This window comes from Stenella coeruleoalba (assembly GCF_951394435.1).
Source record: "Stenella coeruleoalba genome assembly, chromosome: 10".
NCBI lineage: Eukaryota > Metazoa > Chordata > Mammalia > Artiodactyla > Delphinidae > Stenella > Stenella coeruleoalba.
Genome location: NC_137156.1, coordinates 66194717 through 66207601, shown reverse-complemented (window position 1 = coordinate 66207601; position 12885 = coordinate 66194717). Strand labels below are relative to the sequence as shown.

General features: G+C 43.0%; 1 protein-coding gene across 2 annotated transcripts in view; it reads left to right on the top strand.

Moving 5' to 3' along the window:
* The first annotated feature begins 464 nt into the window (after nucleotides 1-464).
* The window catches only part of QRICH1 (glutamine rich 1), a 54963-nt gene continuing 42542 nt past the window's right edge, over nucleotides 465-12885 (top strand). The window contains exons 1-2 of one of the 2 annotated variants that reach the window (XM_079934221.1): nucleotides 465-642; nucleotides 12366-12695. In XM_079934221.1, coding sequence (XP_079790347.1) covers nucleotides 12387-12695 — 309 coding nt within the window. In that variant the 5' untranslated portion in view covers nucleotides 465-642; nucleotides 12366-12386. Of the gene's footprint in view, nucleotides 643-11040; nucleotides 12696-12885 lie in introns of those variants that run through there. The other variant, XM_079934220.1, reaches the window with a different exon arrangement.

Genomic DNA, 12885 nt, shown 5'->3' with positions numbered 1-12885 from the left:
TGGACTGCGGAAGGCTGAATTAGGATGACAGCAGGTAGAGGGTGAGGGGTTGGTCCGAGATGCTAGGGACTCCTGGAGGAGAGTGACCCGGGGCTTCCCAGGTGGGGTGCGGCTGGAGGCGCCAGGCCTAGGTCAGAGGCTGTGGGGGCCACCTTAAGTAAGAGGCTGGTCTCCGCACCGCGTGAGGCTGCGAGAAGGAGGCCCCGGCAGGCGGCAGAAGGGTCCTGAGAGTAAGCTTCAAGCCCAGGCCTGCCCAGGCTCCAGGGCTAGGCCGATCTCCGGCCCTGGCTCCGCCCCACATGGAGGGGCGTCTGAGGGCGGTACGCTCCGCCCTACACCCCGGGCTCCTGCCGCTACTGCAGCCCTAGGCTCGGCCTCTCTCCTCTGCAGAAGCGTTCCCTTTAAGTCTGGCCAGGAGGCAGCCTTAGTTCTCGCGGGTTTCGACGCTCCAATCATCGCGAGAAAGGCTTTCGGCACTCATTGGCTGTGAGGGTTGAATGTAAGATGGCGCCCAGGGAGCTGTGAGGGGAAAATCCTGTCGGTCTTGGAGCGGCGACGGCAGAACCGGGGCCCCGAGCGGTGCGGCGGGGCCGGCGGGTAGAACGGCGGCGGCGGCGGCGGCGGCGGCGACGACGTCGCCGGGTGAGGGCTCCAGTGGGGGCAGGGATATGGCGGGGTTGCGGGCCTGAGACAGCGGGCCCACCCCACACAACGGCGGGCGGGGGCGGGCGGGCCGCTGCCGCTGGGCCCTGGAGACCTCGGGGCGGCTCCGGAGCCGAGAAAGACCCAGGGCTCGCACGCCCCCGCCCCCTGGGTGGGGGAGGGGCGGTTTGGGGATTCGGGTGGGCACGGCGCGCGAATGCGCGCTGGTGGGCGCGCGCGGCCGGGGCTGTTTATATGCTCGGGGGCGCGCGCGCTGTGCGGCCCTCCCGGTGCTCGTGGCCGCTGACGTGCGCGTTCCCGACCCGGATATCTCGGCTCCTGGAGTTGCAGCCCGTCGGCCAGAGCGGCTTTCTGGGACGCGCGCCCCGAAGTCGGGGGTCGCGGGCAGGCGCGCGGCCTGCTGTTGGGTGGCGGCACCGCTGCGCGGGCGCTCAGGACACCCCTGCTGCGGGGAGGGACGGCGGGCGGGCAGCTTGCAGTTTGGAGAAGGTTGTGGGTTGGACCCTTCCTGCTCAGGTGACGTCCCCGGACCAACGGGGCCTAGGCCTGAGGAGAAACCAACCTGCTTTGCGGTCTGGCTTGCGGCCCCGCTCCTCTGCGAAGTGGGCGAGATTGCTGGCTCTCTAAGAATGAGGTGTCCCGAGGCCCATGTGCAGGGTGGGTACTTGAGAGGGTGCTACCCTGATTCTGAAACCGAGCTCTGTTCGTCTGTGAGGGCAGCGAACCCCTTCGACTTCCTCACCTTGCTTTGATGCTTTGTGCTGGAGAGGGAAGGCAAATCCTAAAAGGCCCTTCAGTGGTATTTGTTTTCTTGTCATTAGAAAGTAATTCTTCATTAAAGCGCAGTTCTTAGACGTCACCTCTGTGCGCTCCGTAAGGGGATCCACGTCTGTGGACGCTGTGAAACTACCCAAGCTGTAAATTGCCACTTTAAATCCTGAAATGCAGCCTTTTCCTCTGTTTGGTTGGGAGGGGCTTACTTGTACTCTGTTAGGTTAAAGGGCCCGCTATTGCTCAGCCAAAAAGTTGCTCAGAACGAAATTGAACAATCTGATAATCAGTGCTTTGCCTTCTTTTGTAAGTCCGAAGATCCCCAGCAGATCTGAAATCTGCCTGTAAAAGTCACTTTTGATACAGGATTTCAATCCTTTTCAGCTTTTTTATTTTTTAAAATCCCAGCACTGTGTTCTGGTGCCAGGGGAGTTCTAGATTTGTCCAGAGAAATAGGTACTTCTTTTTTCTAAGACAAAATATGTGCTAGTTTATGTTTTATAGTCTTGCTTCATTAAATTTAAGGAAAAAGAAACTAAGTGGAACTAAAATTAGCAATTAAATTTGAAAATGGTGGGGGTAGAAAACTACTTAAAATACTATATTATTAGAAAACTCCTAATATACTGTTATTATTTTAAGAACAAGCTTAAAATTTAAAAAGAGGCTGAGGATGGAAGGAACTTCTTTGTTCTGCCTTCTTTAGAATGTTACGGGTCTTAAGAACTCAGGACAAGCACCAGAAATGCGTGCAACATGGTGACTGGTGAGTTAGAATTATTCATATGCTGGAAATATGTGTGCAGTTTTTTTCCTGGTAATATTGAAACGTTAGAAATCCTGCCAGTCATTCTGGGTGCTGTCTGCCAGAAATTAGTAGGTGCTGGAAAATCGAATATGTGGGAGAACTGTATCTTTGAAGCCAGCCAGTTTGCTGCTTGAACAGTTCTTTTAAAATGTAAGTCAGTGCAACTTTCAGGTTTTAGCATGACAAGGCATCAGCTTTTCTAAGGATCCAAATGGTTCAAAGACAAGCAGTCAAGTTTATCTAGGATACACTTAAAATATTAATACACCATTTAGGCCTGCTTTTTCTGGAATTTTTAATCGTTACGTTTGAGGTCTGCCTTTTAAATTGGTGTCTGTAGATAATATTTTTTCATAAGCTCATTAAGATTTCCCTGTTAAAAGATGTCCTGCTTCCAGTCCTCTGTGATGAATAATTTGTGTACCTCTCCATGAATCTCTGCCTTTCCACAACCCCTTTCCACTTATGTTGCCATTTTAAAGGAAAGATCAAATTGTGGTTGAAGTTTTATGTAAATCTGAATTGCTCCAAAAGGTAACCAAAGTTAGGGGCTCTGGGTGTGGCTATCCTCCATCATGACAGCTTCAGAATCAGGGATTTCTTTCTTCAAGCTTGCGTGCCTTCTTTTAATTTAATCAAGTACAAGTTTGTCTTTGATATGCCATGCTTCTTGCTTGTGTACTTTTTATTTTAATTTAATTTAATTAATTAATTTATATTTTTTATTAATTTATTTTTGGCTGCGTTGCGTCTTTGTTGCTGTGCGCGGGCTTTCTCTAGTTGCGACGAGTGGGGGCTACTCTTTGTTGCGGTGCGCGGGCTTCTCATTTTAGTGTCTTCTCTTGTTGCGGAGCACGGGCTCTAGGCGTGTGGGCTTCAGTAGTTGTGGTTCGTGGGCTCTAGAGCGCAGGCTCAGTAGTTGTGGCGCACAGGCTTAGTTGCTCCGTGACATGTGGGAATCTTCCTGGATCAGGGCTCAAACCTGTGTCCCCTGCATTGGCAGGCGGATTCTTAACCACTGCACCACCAGGGAAGCCCGCTAGTGTACTTTTTAAATGACCACCGTTTATCTGTAATGGTCTTTTATTCCTCAGCCTCAGAATGAAGTGTTATATGAACACCTGTTCTTTTCAATTTCTTTGTAGGTGGTTGCCCTGCATTTTGTTCCAGAGGTTTTAAGTCCTTTCCAGACTTCACTTAAATGCTCCACTAGTTTTTTCCTAATTGTCACATTGGATTGTGATTTCTAATTGTAGCTGCATGAAGAAATGATAGATTAACCCCTTGCTTTGCTGAAAAGGGGAAAAGAATGGTCCTTTGTTGTCACACTTTAGGCTAGGGCAAAACTGTAGGTAGAGCTGGTGGAGTGTGTCAGAAAGCTCTTTTTTGCATGTGCGTTTGAAATATCTATCTATACATATTAATTCAGTAGATCTGTATACAATTTAATGAAAAATTATAAAGTGAACCACTGTGTAACTAGCACCTCTTCAAGAAATAGAACAATGCCAGCACTTCTGAACACTTCATGGGTCCCTTCCTGGTTACAGCTTCTCATTCCCTAGAGACAATGACTATTCTGAATTCTGTGATAATCATGTTCTTTGTTTTTCTTATTACTACCTTCGTATCCCTCAACAACCTAGTTTTATTTAATTTTGAATTTTATATAAATGGAGTCATGCTGTTTTGTATCTTATTCTAGCATTGTGCTTGTGACATTCATCCACGTTGTGTGCAGCTGTAGTTCATTCATTCCAATTTCTGTATAGTAGTCTGCTGTTTGAACAAACCATAATTTATTCACTATTATTGATAGACATCTAGATTCCTTCCAGTTTGGGGCTATTAACAATGCTACTATGAACATTCTTGGTTAAGTACATTTGTATAGGTGTGTGTCATGTACATATAGGGATAGAATTTGCTGGGTCATATGGAATGGACGTTTTCAAACTTCACTAGATAATGCAAACAGTTGTGCCAGGTTACAGCTCATCAGTTATTGATAGGAATATGAGTTTAAGTTTCTGGTTGAAAGTGTATTGTCCAGAAATAGAACCATGGTGAAGATGCCCCTATATCAGGGACTTCTCTGTCTAGTGAAGGCATGGGGCAGATGGATGTCCTAATGGGATAATTTCTATCACAAACCGTGTGGTGGGTTAGTATCTTTAAGAATAGAACTGTTTTCTCCCCATCTGCTTCTTTGAAATGACTCCTTATGTTAATTAGGACAAATGTGACTGTGACTCCTTAAAATGGAAATTGATGTTTTTTTCATGTGAATGTGTTCTTCAAACCAGAACTAAGCTATGAGGAACCATTGCTAGTAGATGTGAGCCTTAAGAGGGTCCCAAGAGCTTGACCACTGGGTAAACAGGAAGAGGTAGGGCTCTGAGGCAGCTCCGAATGGCTTCTCTTAGTTCATCACATATTCAAGACCCACCCTGCAGAGTTGCATGGGGGCCGGGAAGAGGTAGCAGATTCGAGGGGACCCAAGAAGGGATGACTCCCCTGAGTACTTAGGCCTTCCCTTAGTACTGAAATAGGAAAAAATTAGCAAACAGAAATGTAATAGATTGTTGTTTTGGAGTAACCTTTTCCTCTTGTGTACTAGAGATAAAATAATTAGAATAATGATAACTTTGGTATACTGAGGGCCTGCTGTTTGTCAGGCACTGTGCTAAGCTCCAGTAGAAGGAAGTACAGGGGAAATAACCAGTAAAAATGTGTGCGGTTGTAGTGAAAATTTCCTAGGTCTGTTGGTGGGGGGGTTGGTTTGTCTATTGTTTTGCAAAGCAGCTATGCTTGAAGTATTCAGAAGCAAATGCTTGGCTACAGACTCCACCCCAAAGAGCCCCAGAGTGTTTTCCCCTCCATTTCTGATTCCCGGAAATTGGGAGTACTCAACTATCCCTCCAGCTTCATGTTTTTGAGAAGTATTTTAGTTCATCAGTTTACTTAATGCTCCTCACTGAGTCTTTGACTTGGGGCTAATTAAGAATCTTCTTTGTTTGGGGGTTATAGAGTGTAGTTTCATTAAGTTTATCCATTTTTCTTTCTCTGTTACCAAGGCTCAGCCTTATGTATCTGGTGAGCAACATCTTGAATTTAACAGCCTTTATTATTATGCAAGCTTCTGTTGCTTGATAGTTTTGTCTTTCAGAATTTCAGATTTTGAGGGAAAAATCAAACTATGAACAACCTGAATTGTTTGTGTGTCTGTTACTGACTGTTATTGTGGTATAACCACTATGCAAAAAGGATTACTTTTTAACTCTCTTTTTGGTTTAATACAAATTGCAGAAAATACAGGAGTGTATTAAACAGGAAGAAATTTAAGTCCTCTGTTATTCCATACTACCCAGGCATAACTGCTGTTATGCCAGTTTTTTTTCTTGGGTACATAATTAAACCATACTGGGATATATAAATACAATTGTATTGGCCTCCCCTTTCCCACGTAATGTGTCTTCTGTGTCACTAATTTTTTTTTATTTTAAAACCAAACGTTTTGTTGGGGGAAGGTGGATCTTCTAGGTATTAACATGCTTTTTTTTTTTTTAAGTTACTGTATTACAGAAGGATCTGTGGAATCACAGAAAAAGCTGGGAAGCAGACCTTCTTTATATGAATTTGATATACAATCAGTGGCATTTTAAATCAGCGGGCAAAGAAATTTCAGTAATTCAGTAAATGATACAGGGTTGTTGGGTCTTTGGAAATAAAATTAGGCTTTTACCTCACACTATGCAAAATAAATTCTAAATGGATCAAAGCATAGTATAAATAATTACATTGTAAATTTAAAAATTGTAAGTGAATGAGTTTATGGTAAAGGCAGACTTTTTCTGAGCATAAAAGCAAAGGAAGAACGTATCACCACTATTGAGAATATGTTTAATTTTTCTCAGTGTTGTCTTTTACTCACTGACTGGTCTCACATATTTAAATGTATGTCTGAAGCTTCCCGCCCCCCCTCCGGCAGCACTTTTGTGTCAGGTCAAATGCTGACTTAGTGTGCTTTCATTATTGGGATGTGTCAGTCTGGTAGATACTGCCAAGTGAGCAGGTTAAAAGAACAAGAAATGAAGCCTTGTGTATAAATGAGCAGATTGGAATATTCTTTCAAATTGGCCTTTTCCGTTATATATTTTTTAAGTTCTCCATTGAATTCATTATTTGTTAATATTTAGCTTCCTCTGATTTAGTGGTTCTCAGATGATTCTGTGGACTTGTACAGTCAGTGAAGAACCTCTTGGGGGCTTAGTGAAAGGAAAAAGCAATGGGAATTGGGTAGTAGTAGCTTCTGCTTAGAGCCAACAGTAGACTGTAAGGTTGGAGCACTGCAGAAGGTTTTATAACTTTGGAGTCTCAACTACTTAAAATACATGGCTAGCTATAAACCAAAAGGTGATTTTGTCATAGGATATTTCAAATATTTTCATAAGAACAGAGGAGAATATAGTGAACCTGTGTATGAACCTTTATCAATGTTTTCTAAGTTTTATAGAATTTTCCCTACTTAAAGGTGTGTGGTCTTTTCTTTTTTTGATGAAAACTTAAAGAATGAACTTTGGGGCTTTATAGCAGATACTTTTCCAAGCTTTTATTCCATTCTTTCTGAGAACTGAATATCCATCCTATTTGCCATTCTGCTCAGGAAATAAATTTATATTTGGACTATTCTTGTAGTGACTGTTTTGAATGTAGTATTCTAGAAGTACTGACAGGTAGGATTTATTTGGAGCAGAATTGTTTTTATCATCTTTGGAACCTTGATTTTTTAAAGATTATTTTTCTTTTTGGCTGCGCCAGGTCTTAGTTGCAGCACGCGGACTCTTAGTTGTTTAGTTGCGGCATGCGTGTGTGATCTAGTTCCCCGACGACCCCTGGTCGATCACCGGCCCCCTGCATTGGGAGCGTGGAGTCTTACCCACTGGACTTACCAGGGAAGTCCTGGAACCTTGATTTAAAAAAAAAAAAAAAAAGTTCTGAGTTTGATTTGGTATGAAATGCTGTGTTGTTAAAACTAAAAGATTGATTAAACAGAAGCTATACTCACTTAGCTAAATGCTTGTCAAAAATAGAGGGCATGGAACTTTAATTTCCTTATCTTACATGGTGGGAAGTCCAGAGATACTATAAAATTAGTGTGCCTACAACTAGAGGTTTAAAGCTATGAAACTGATCATGACAAAAATTAAAATACGATTGGCAGGGGTTAATGAGAGGAAGGCGATTTAAATGCCCTAACACCTTTCCTAGAGGACAGACCAATATTTAAAATTGGTAGATCAGAAAGAGAAAAACAAATACTGTATGCTAACACATATATATGGAATCTAAAAAAAAAAGAAAAAAAATGGTCAGAAGAACCTAGGGGTAAGACGGGAATAAAGGTGCAGACAGACCTACTAGAGAATGGACTTGAGGATACGGGGAGGGGGAAGGGTAAGCTGGGACAAAGTGAGAGAGTGGCATGGACAACATATATACACTACCAAACGTAAAATAGATAGCTAGTGGGAAGCAGCCGCTTAGCACAGGGAGGATTAGCTAGGTGCTTTGTGACCACCTAGAGGGGTGGGAGGGAGGGAGACGCAAGAGGGAAGAGATATGGGAGCATATGTATATGTATAGCTGATTCACTTTGTTATAAAGCAGAAACTAACACACCATTGTAAAGCAATTATACTCCAATAAAGATGTTTAAAAAAAATAAAAGTAGTACTTAAAACTGGGAGTTAGTTAATTCAGGGAAGCATAAACAGTTACTTTGAAATATTTAGGTAGATTTTTAAAAGTCAATTAAATTGTGTTTTTTCTGTTAGAACATATGAAACCTTCTTTTAATAGAGGAGGATTTTCCCTCTTTATGGTTCACTTACGTTCTTAATTTGGAGAAAGTGGTTTAAAATTTTAGAGAGGAATTTTAAACATTTAATTTAAACATTAACATTCTGAACTGTGCTATAAGAAAAAAGTGAGAGTTGTCTTGCAGTCTTTCACAATTTTTGGCCACTTATAAAACCCCCTCCTTCCTTAAAAAAAAAAAAGAACCAGAGGTCACAGCATACTTAGGTGTTTTGTTTTGTTAATTAATTAATTAATTTATTTTTGGCTGTGTTGGGTCTTTGTTGCTGTGCGCGGGCTTTCTCTAGTTGCAGTGAGCGGGGGCTACTCTTCGTTGCGGTGCGTGGGCTTCTCATTGTCGTGTCTTGTCTTGTTGTGGAGCATGGGCTCTAGGTGCGCAGGTTTCAGTAGTTGTGGCACGTGGGCTCAGTAGTTGTGGCTTGCGGGCTCTAGAGCTCAGGCTCAGTAGTTGTGGCGCACGGGCTTAGTTGCTCCACGGCATGTGGGATCTTCCCGGGCCAGGGCTCGAAACTGTGTCCCTTGCACTGGCAGGCAGATCCTTAACCACTGCGCCACCAGGGAAGCCCCTACTTAGCTGTTTTTACTTTTCATTTTATACCTTGCTCTATTATTTGAACAGTTTTTCTAAGAAAGTAGATGTGTTACTTTTACCCTCCCCACCAAAAAAAACAAAGACGACCGCTCCCCCCCCCCAAAAAAACTAGGTGGAATTCTACACTGAAGACTGAAGAAAGCTTGTTTCTAGGAAGAAAAATTGGTATAATTCTGCTTTGTACTTAATATCAGACTTCAGATGAGGCTTAAGCCTCCTTGATTACTGAAACTTAAAAGAGTGAAGGGAAATAAGGTCACTAGGAAGATTCTGTGGACTGCCTTTACCGAGCAATATTTGTGTGAAGGTTTTCTGGTTCTGTAAACTTAACTTGCAGTGTTTCTTTGTATTTGTGCTTGGTCATATTTATCTTCTCCCAGATTTGAAGCAGAAAAAGTTTTTTGGTTTTTTTTTTGCATGATTTGCATGATTCTCTATACTTTTTAAAAAATTGCTTTGATACAGTAGCTACGATTCTAGCACAGACAAAATTCAAGCAATCTCTAAGTATTTTACATGAATGCAACTAATTATTGAAGAAAATTAATTTGGGGAAGTGTAAATTTCAGGTGCCCTCGGCTCTTCTTCTATAATGGAGGTGAAAAACTGAAATATGTGCCAACGTGGTAGAGAACTGGTTAATGGTTGTTCACACAATCTCTCCTTTGTCCCTTATGAGCAAAAGGGTGCATGTAATTGGATATTAGAGTCACATATTGTGAACTTTGTATTATTAGTGGGTCTATATTATGAGAGATGCTTCCTTAAGAGGGAAATTTCAATTGTGATGCTGTTATCAGAGGGAAGCTTTGACACATTCTGTGCCAGTGTGGTTAGTGACTGTTTGTTGGTCACCTATGCTGGAGTGGCCTGCTCTGAGTATGAAGTGCTTGTCCTTGATGCTCCTCCTACTCTATGTGCCATGGATATCATTGATAGCTTAATCTTGAAGTCTCATAGAAGGCCTTCTAATTTTCTGTCCTGAGAAAGATAACTGAGAGCCTCTGCAACGGAGAGAAGGGAGAACTGGGCAAGGGAGATGGTTAGAAGAGAGGTGACAGAGGGACAAACAAGTGTTAAATTTCCAAAGACAAGAGGCCATCAGCAGCAGCTTCACCTTGCACTCACTCCCCTGACCTGTACTTGCCTTTCTCTGTACTCTCTTGGTGCTTGGGGGTTTCCTAAGAGGTAGAGGCTTTCCCGAGAGTAGTGGTCTAGGCATTTTAGACAGGATAAGGTATATGTAGTATTCTTTATTTATGGAGAAATATATTTACAGTATATTATGGGCATCATAATAAAAGGTTTATTGCTGGGTCTATTCTCTTTGAAAGTACCTGAATATAATTTGTATACTATACTTAAACAGCCTGCCACAGAAATATTGCTGGTGTCAGTAAATTAATAGCAGTAAGGTTCATATTTTTCCTTTAGTCTCTTGCCCTGGATATATAGGGCTTTCCCCCCCCCCCCCCAGGGTATAGATTAACTATTTAGGAGGGAAAAGCATAACATTTTATGGTTGTAAGTTATAGATGTTACAGGAACAGAGTCATAATCCTTTTTGTTCCACGTTGAATTCCAAGTGCAACAGATATATACAAAGTATCTACATGTATCAGCCATTCAGAGAGGACCAGGACACAGTCCTGTCTACTAGAATTTAGAGCCAGGTGGAAGATATATGATTACACACACACCTTATATCTGTTAACAGAAGACAACATCTGGGCAGTGAAAGAGAGACTGATATTTCTATTTCTAGTCAGATGGCTCAAGGAAACAAATCACTTTTCTAGACATTTGAGATTGACTGAGAGTCTTTTTTTGGCAAAGAGTTTCACTTGGTTTGTGTTACTTTCATATCCTGCCATTGCTTTTGTCCTGGAGGTGGTACTGGTCAAGAGAGTATGGTATGAAAGCAGCAGTGACAGGGCACTCAGCAGTTCATGGATAGATCGCATGGTTGTCTCCCAGGTGATTGAGAGCTACTATCCACCCTTGCAGATTAATTCTTTTTTTTTTAAGTTTTTATTTTATTTATCTTTTTTCGGCCGCGTTGCGTCTTCATTGCTGCGCGTGGGCTTTCTCTAGTTACAGGGGCTATTCTTTGTTGCGGTGCGCGGGCTTCTCATTGCGATGGCTTCTCTTGTTGCAGAGCACGGGCTCTAGGCACAGGGGCTTCAGTAGTTGCAGCACGTGGGCTCAGTAGTTGTAGCTCTCAGGCTCTAGAGCACAGGCTCAGTAGTTGTGGCGCATGGGCTTATTTGCTCCAAGGCATGTGGGATCTTCCCGGACCAGGGCTCGAACCCCTGTCCCCTGCATTAGCAGGAGGATCCTTAACCACTGCGCCACCAGGGAAGTCCCCAGATTAATTCTTAAGGTAAATACCCTGACGAAAATCTTGCAGAATTGATTTTTGAAGTGACCTAGTTATTTAAGGTACTATTCAATTTTCTCCCCCCACTTACCTTTAATAGAATTAGTTAATAATTATGTGGCACTGTATATATGTCAGGTACTTTTCTAAGTGCTTTACATATATTTAATTCTCAAGTCAACTTTTCGACGTAAATGCTATTTTAATTCCTATTTTATAGACAAAACTAAAGTTAACTGACTTGTCCAGGGTAACACAGCAAAGGAGAGTTCCAGCTGGTTTTTTTTTTAAATAAATTTATTTTATTTATTTTTATTTTTGGCTGCGTTGGGTCTTTGTTGCTGCGTGCCGGCTTTCTCTAGTTGCGGCAAGTGAGGGCTACTCTTTGTTGTGGTGCGCGGGCTTCTCATTGCGGTGGCTTCCCTTGTTGCAGAGCACATGCTCCAGGCGCGCGGGCCTCAGTAGTTGTGGCACGTGGGCTTCAGTAGTTGTGGCTCACGGGCTCTAGAGTGCAGGCTCAGCAGCTGTGGTGCACGGGTTTAGTTGCTCCGTGGCATGTGGGATCTTCCCAGACCAGGGCTCGAACCTGTGTCTCCTGCATTGGCAGGCAGATTCTTAACCTCTGTGCCACCAGGGAAGCCCTCGAGCTGGGTTTTAAACCCAGGAAGCCTGGCTCCAAAATCCATGCTTTTAACCAGTAAGCTATGCAGCAAAAGAATGTGAGCAGTATATATAGCAAATGGGATTTTTGGTGTTTCTGGTTGGAAATGAACACATCCCTTGTCTCCAGGATCTTGCCACAGCTAGGTGGCATACGTGTCCCTTCACTGTAAAACATAGTTGGCAGTGGAAATAGAACATGTTGGTAGGAATCCTGGCTCCTACCTTCCTTGGTAGTCCTCTCTGATGGTCACAGAGCAGTGTTGCATGTGACTTTTATTGTCCAGTGCTTGGCTCTGCAGAGAAGATGGGATTGGCCTAGTGCTGGGTGGAGAGTGTATTTGCAGCTCGTTTCATCCATTACTGTGACACATGCTTTTGTTTTTTGTTTTCAATGTGATAGTTTGATTTAAGAAATGTTTGTGGAAACAATTTTCAGATGCCATTAACTGAAAAAAAATAAGGTTATTTAATAAAATCTTACTTTGGATTCCAGATGTATACAACTGCCCTGAATATTCCACACTGATGCAAGAGTGATTGCTCTGTGCATTTCAGTATGTGAAAACAGTGGCATAGTTTTGACTTCTGTCCATTTATTTTATTTCTAGGAACCCTAAGGACTCTGCAATATGAATAATTCTCTGGAGAACACCATCTCCTTTGAAGAGTACATCCGAGTGAAGGCGCGGTCTGTCCCGCAACACAGGATGAAGGAATTTCTGGACTCGCTAGCCTCTAAGGGGCCAGAAGCCCTTCAGGAGTTCCAGCAGACGGCCACCACTACCATGGTGTACCAACAGGGTGGGAACTGCATTTACACAGACAGCACCGAAGTGGCCGGGTCTTTGCTTGAACTTGCCTGTCCAGTCACCACCAGTGTTCAGCCACAAACCCAGCAAGAACAGCAGATCCAGGTTCAACAGCCACAGCAGGTTCAGGTAAAAGGGAGATAAGTGTTGGTGCATCCTATTGAATAGACTTTATTTGCCATCAGGGTTTTGGTTAGTAGAGCATCACGTCTATATACAGATGTCAGAGATTATTTTCACCAAGGGGAGTGTTCTGTTTTTTTTGAAACATTTTATCTTACACAAGGGCTTTCATAGTTAACATAGACTAAAAATATTT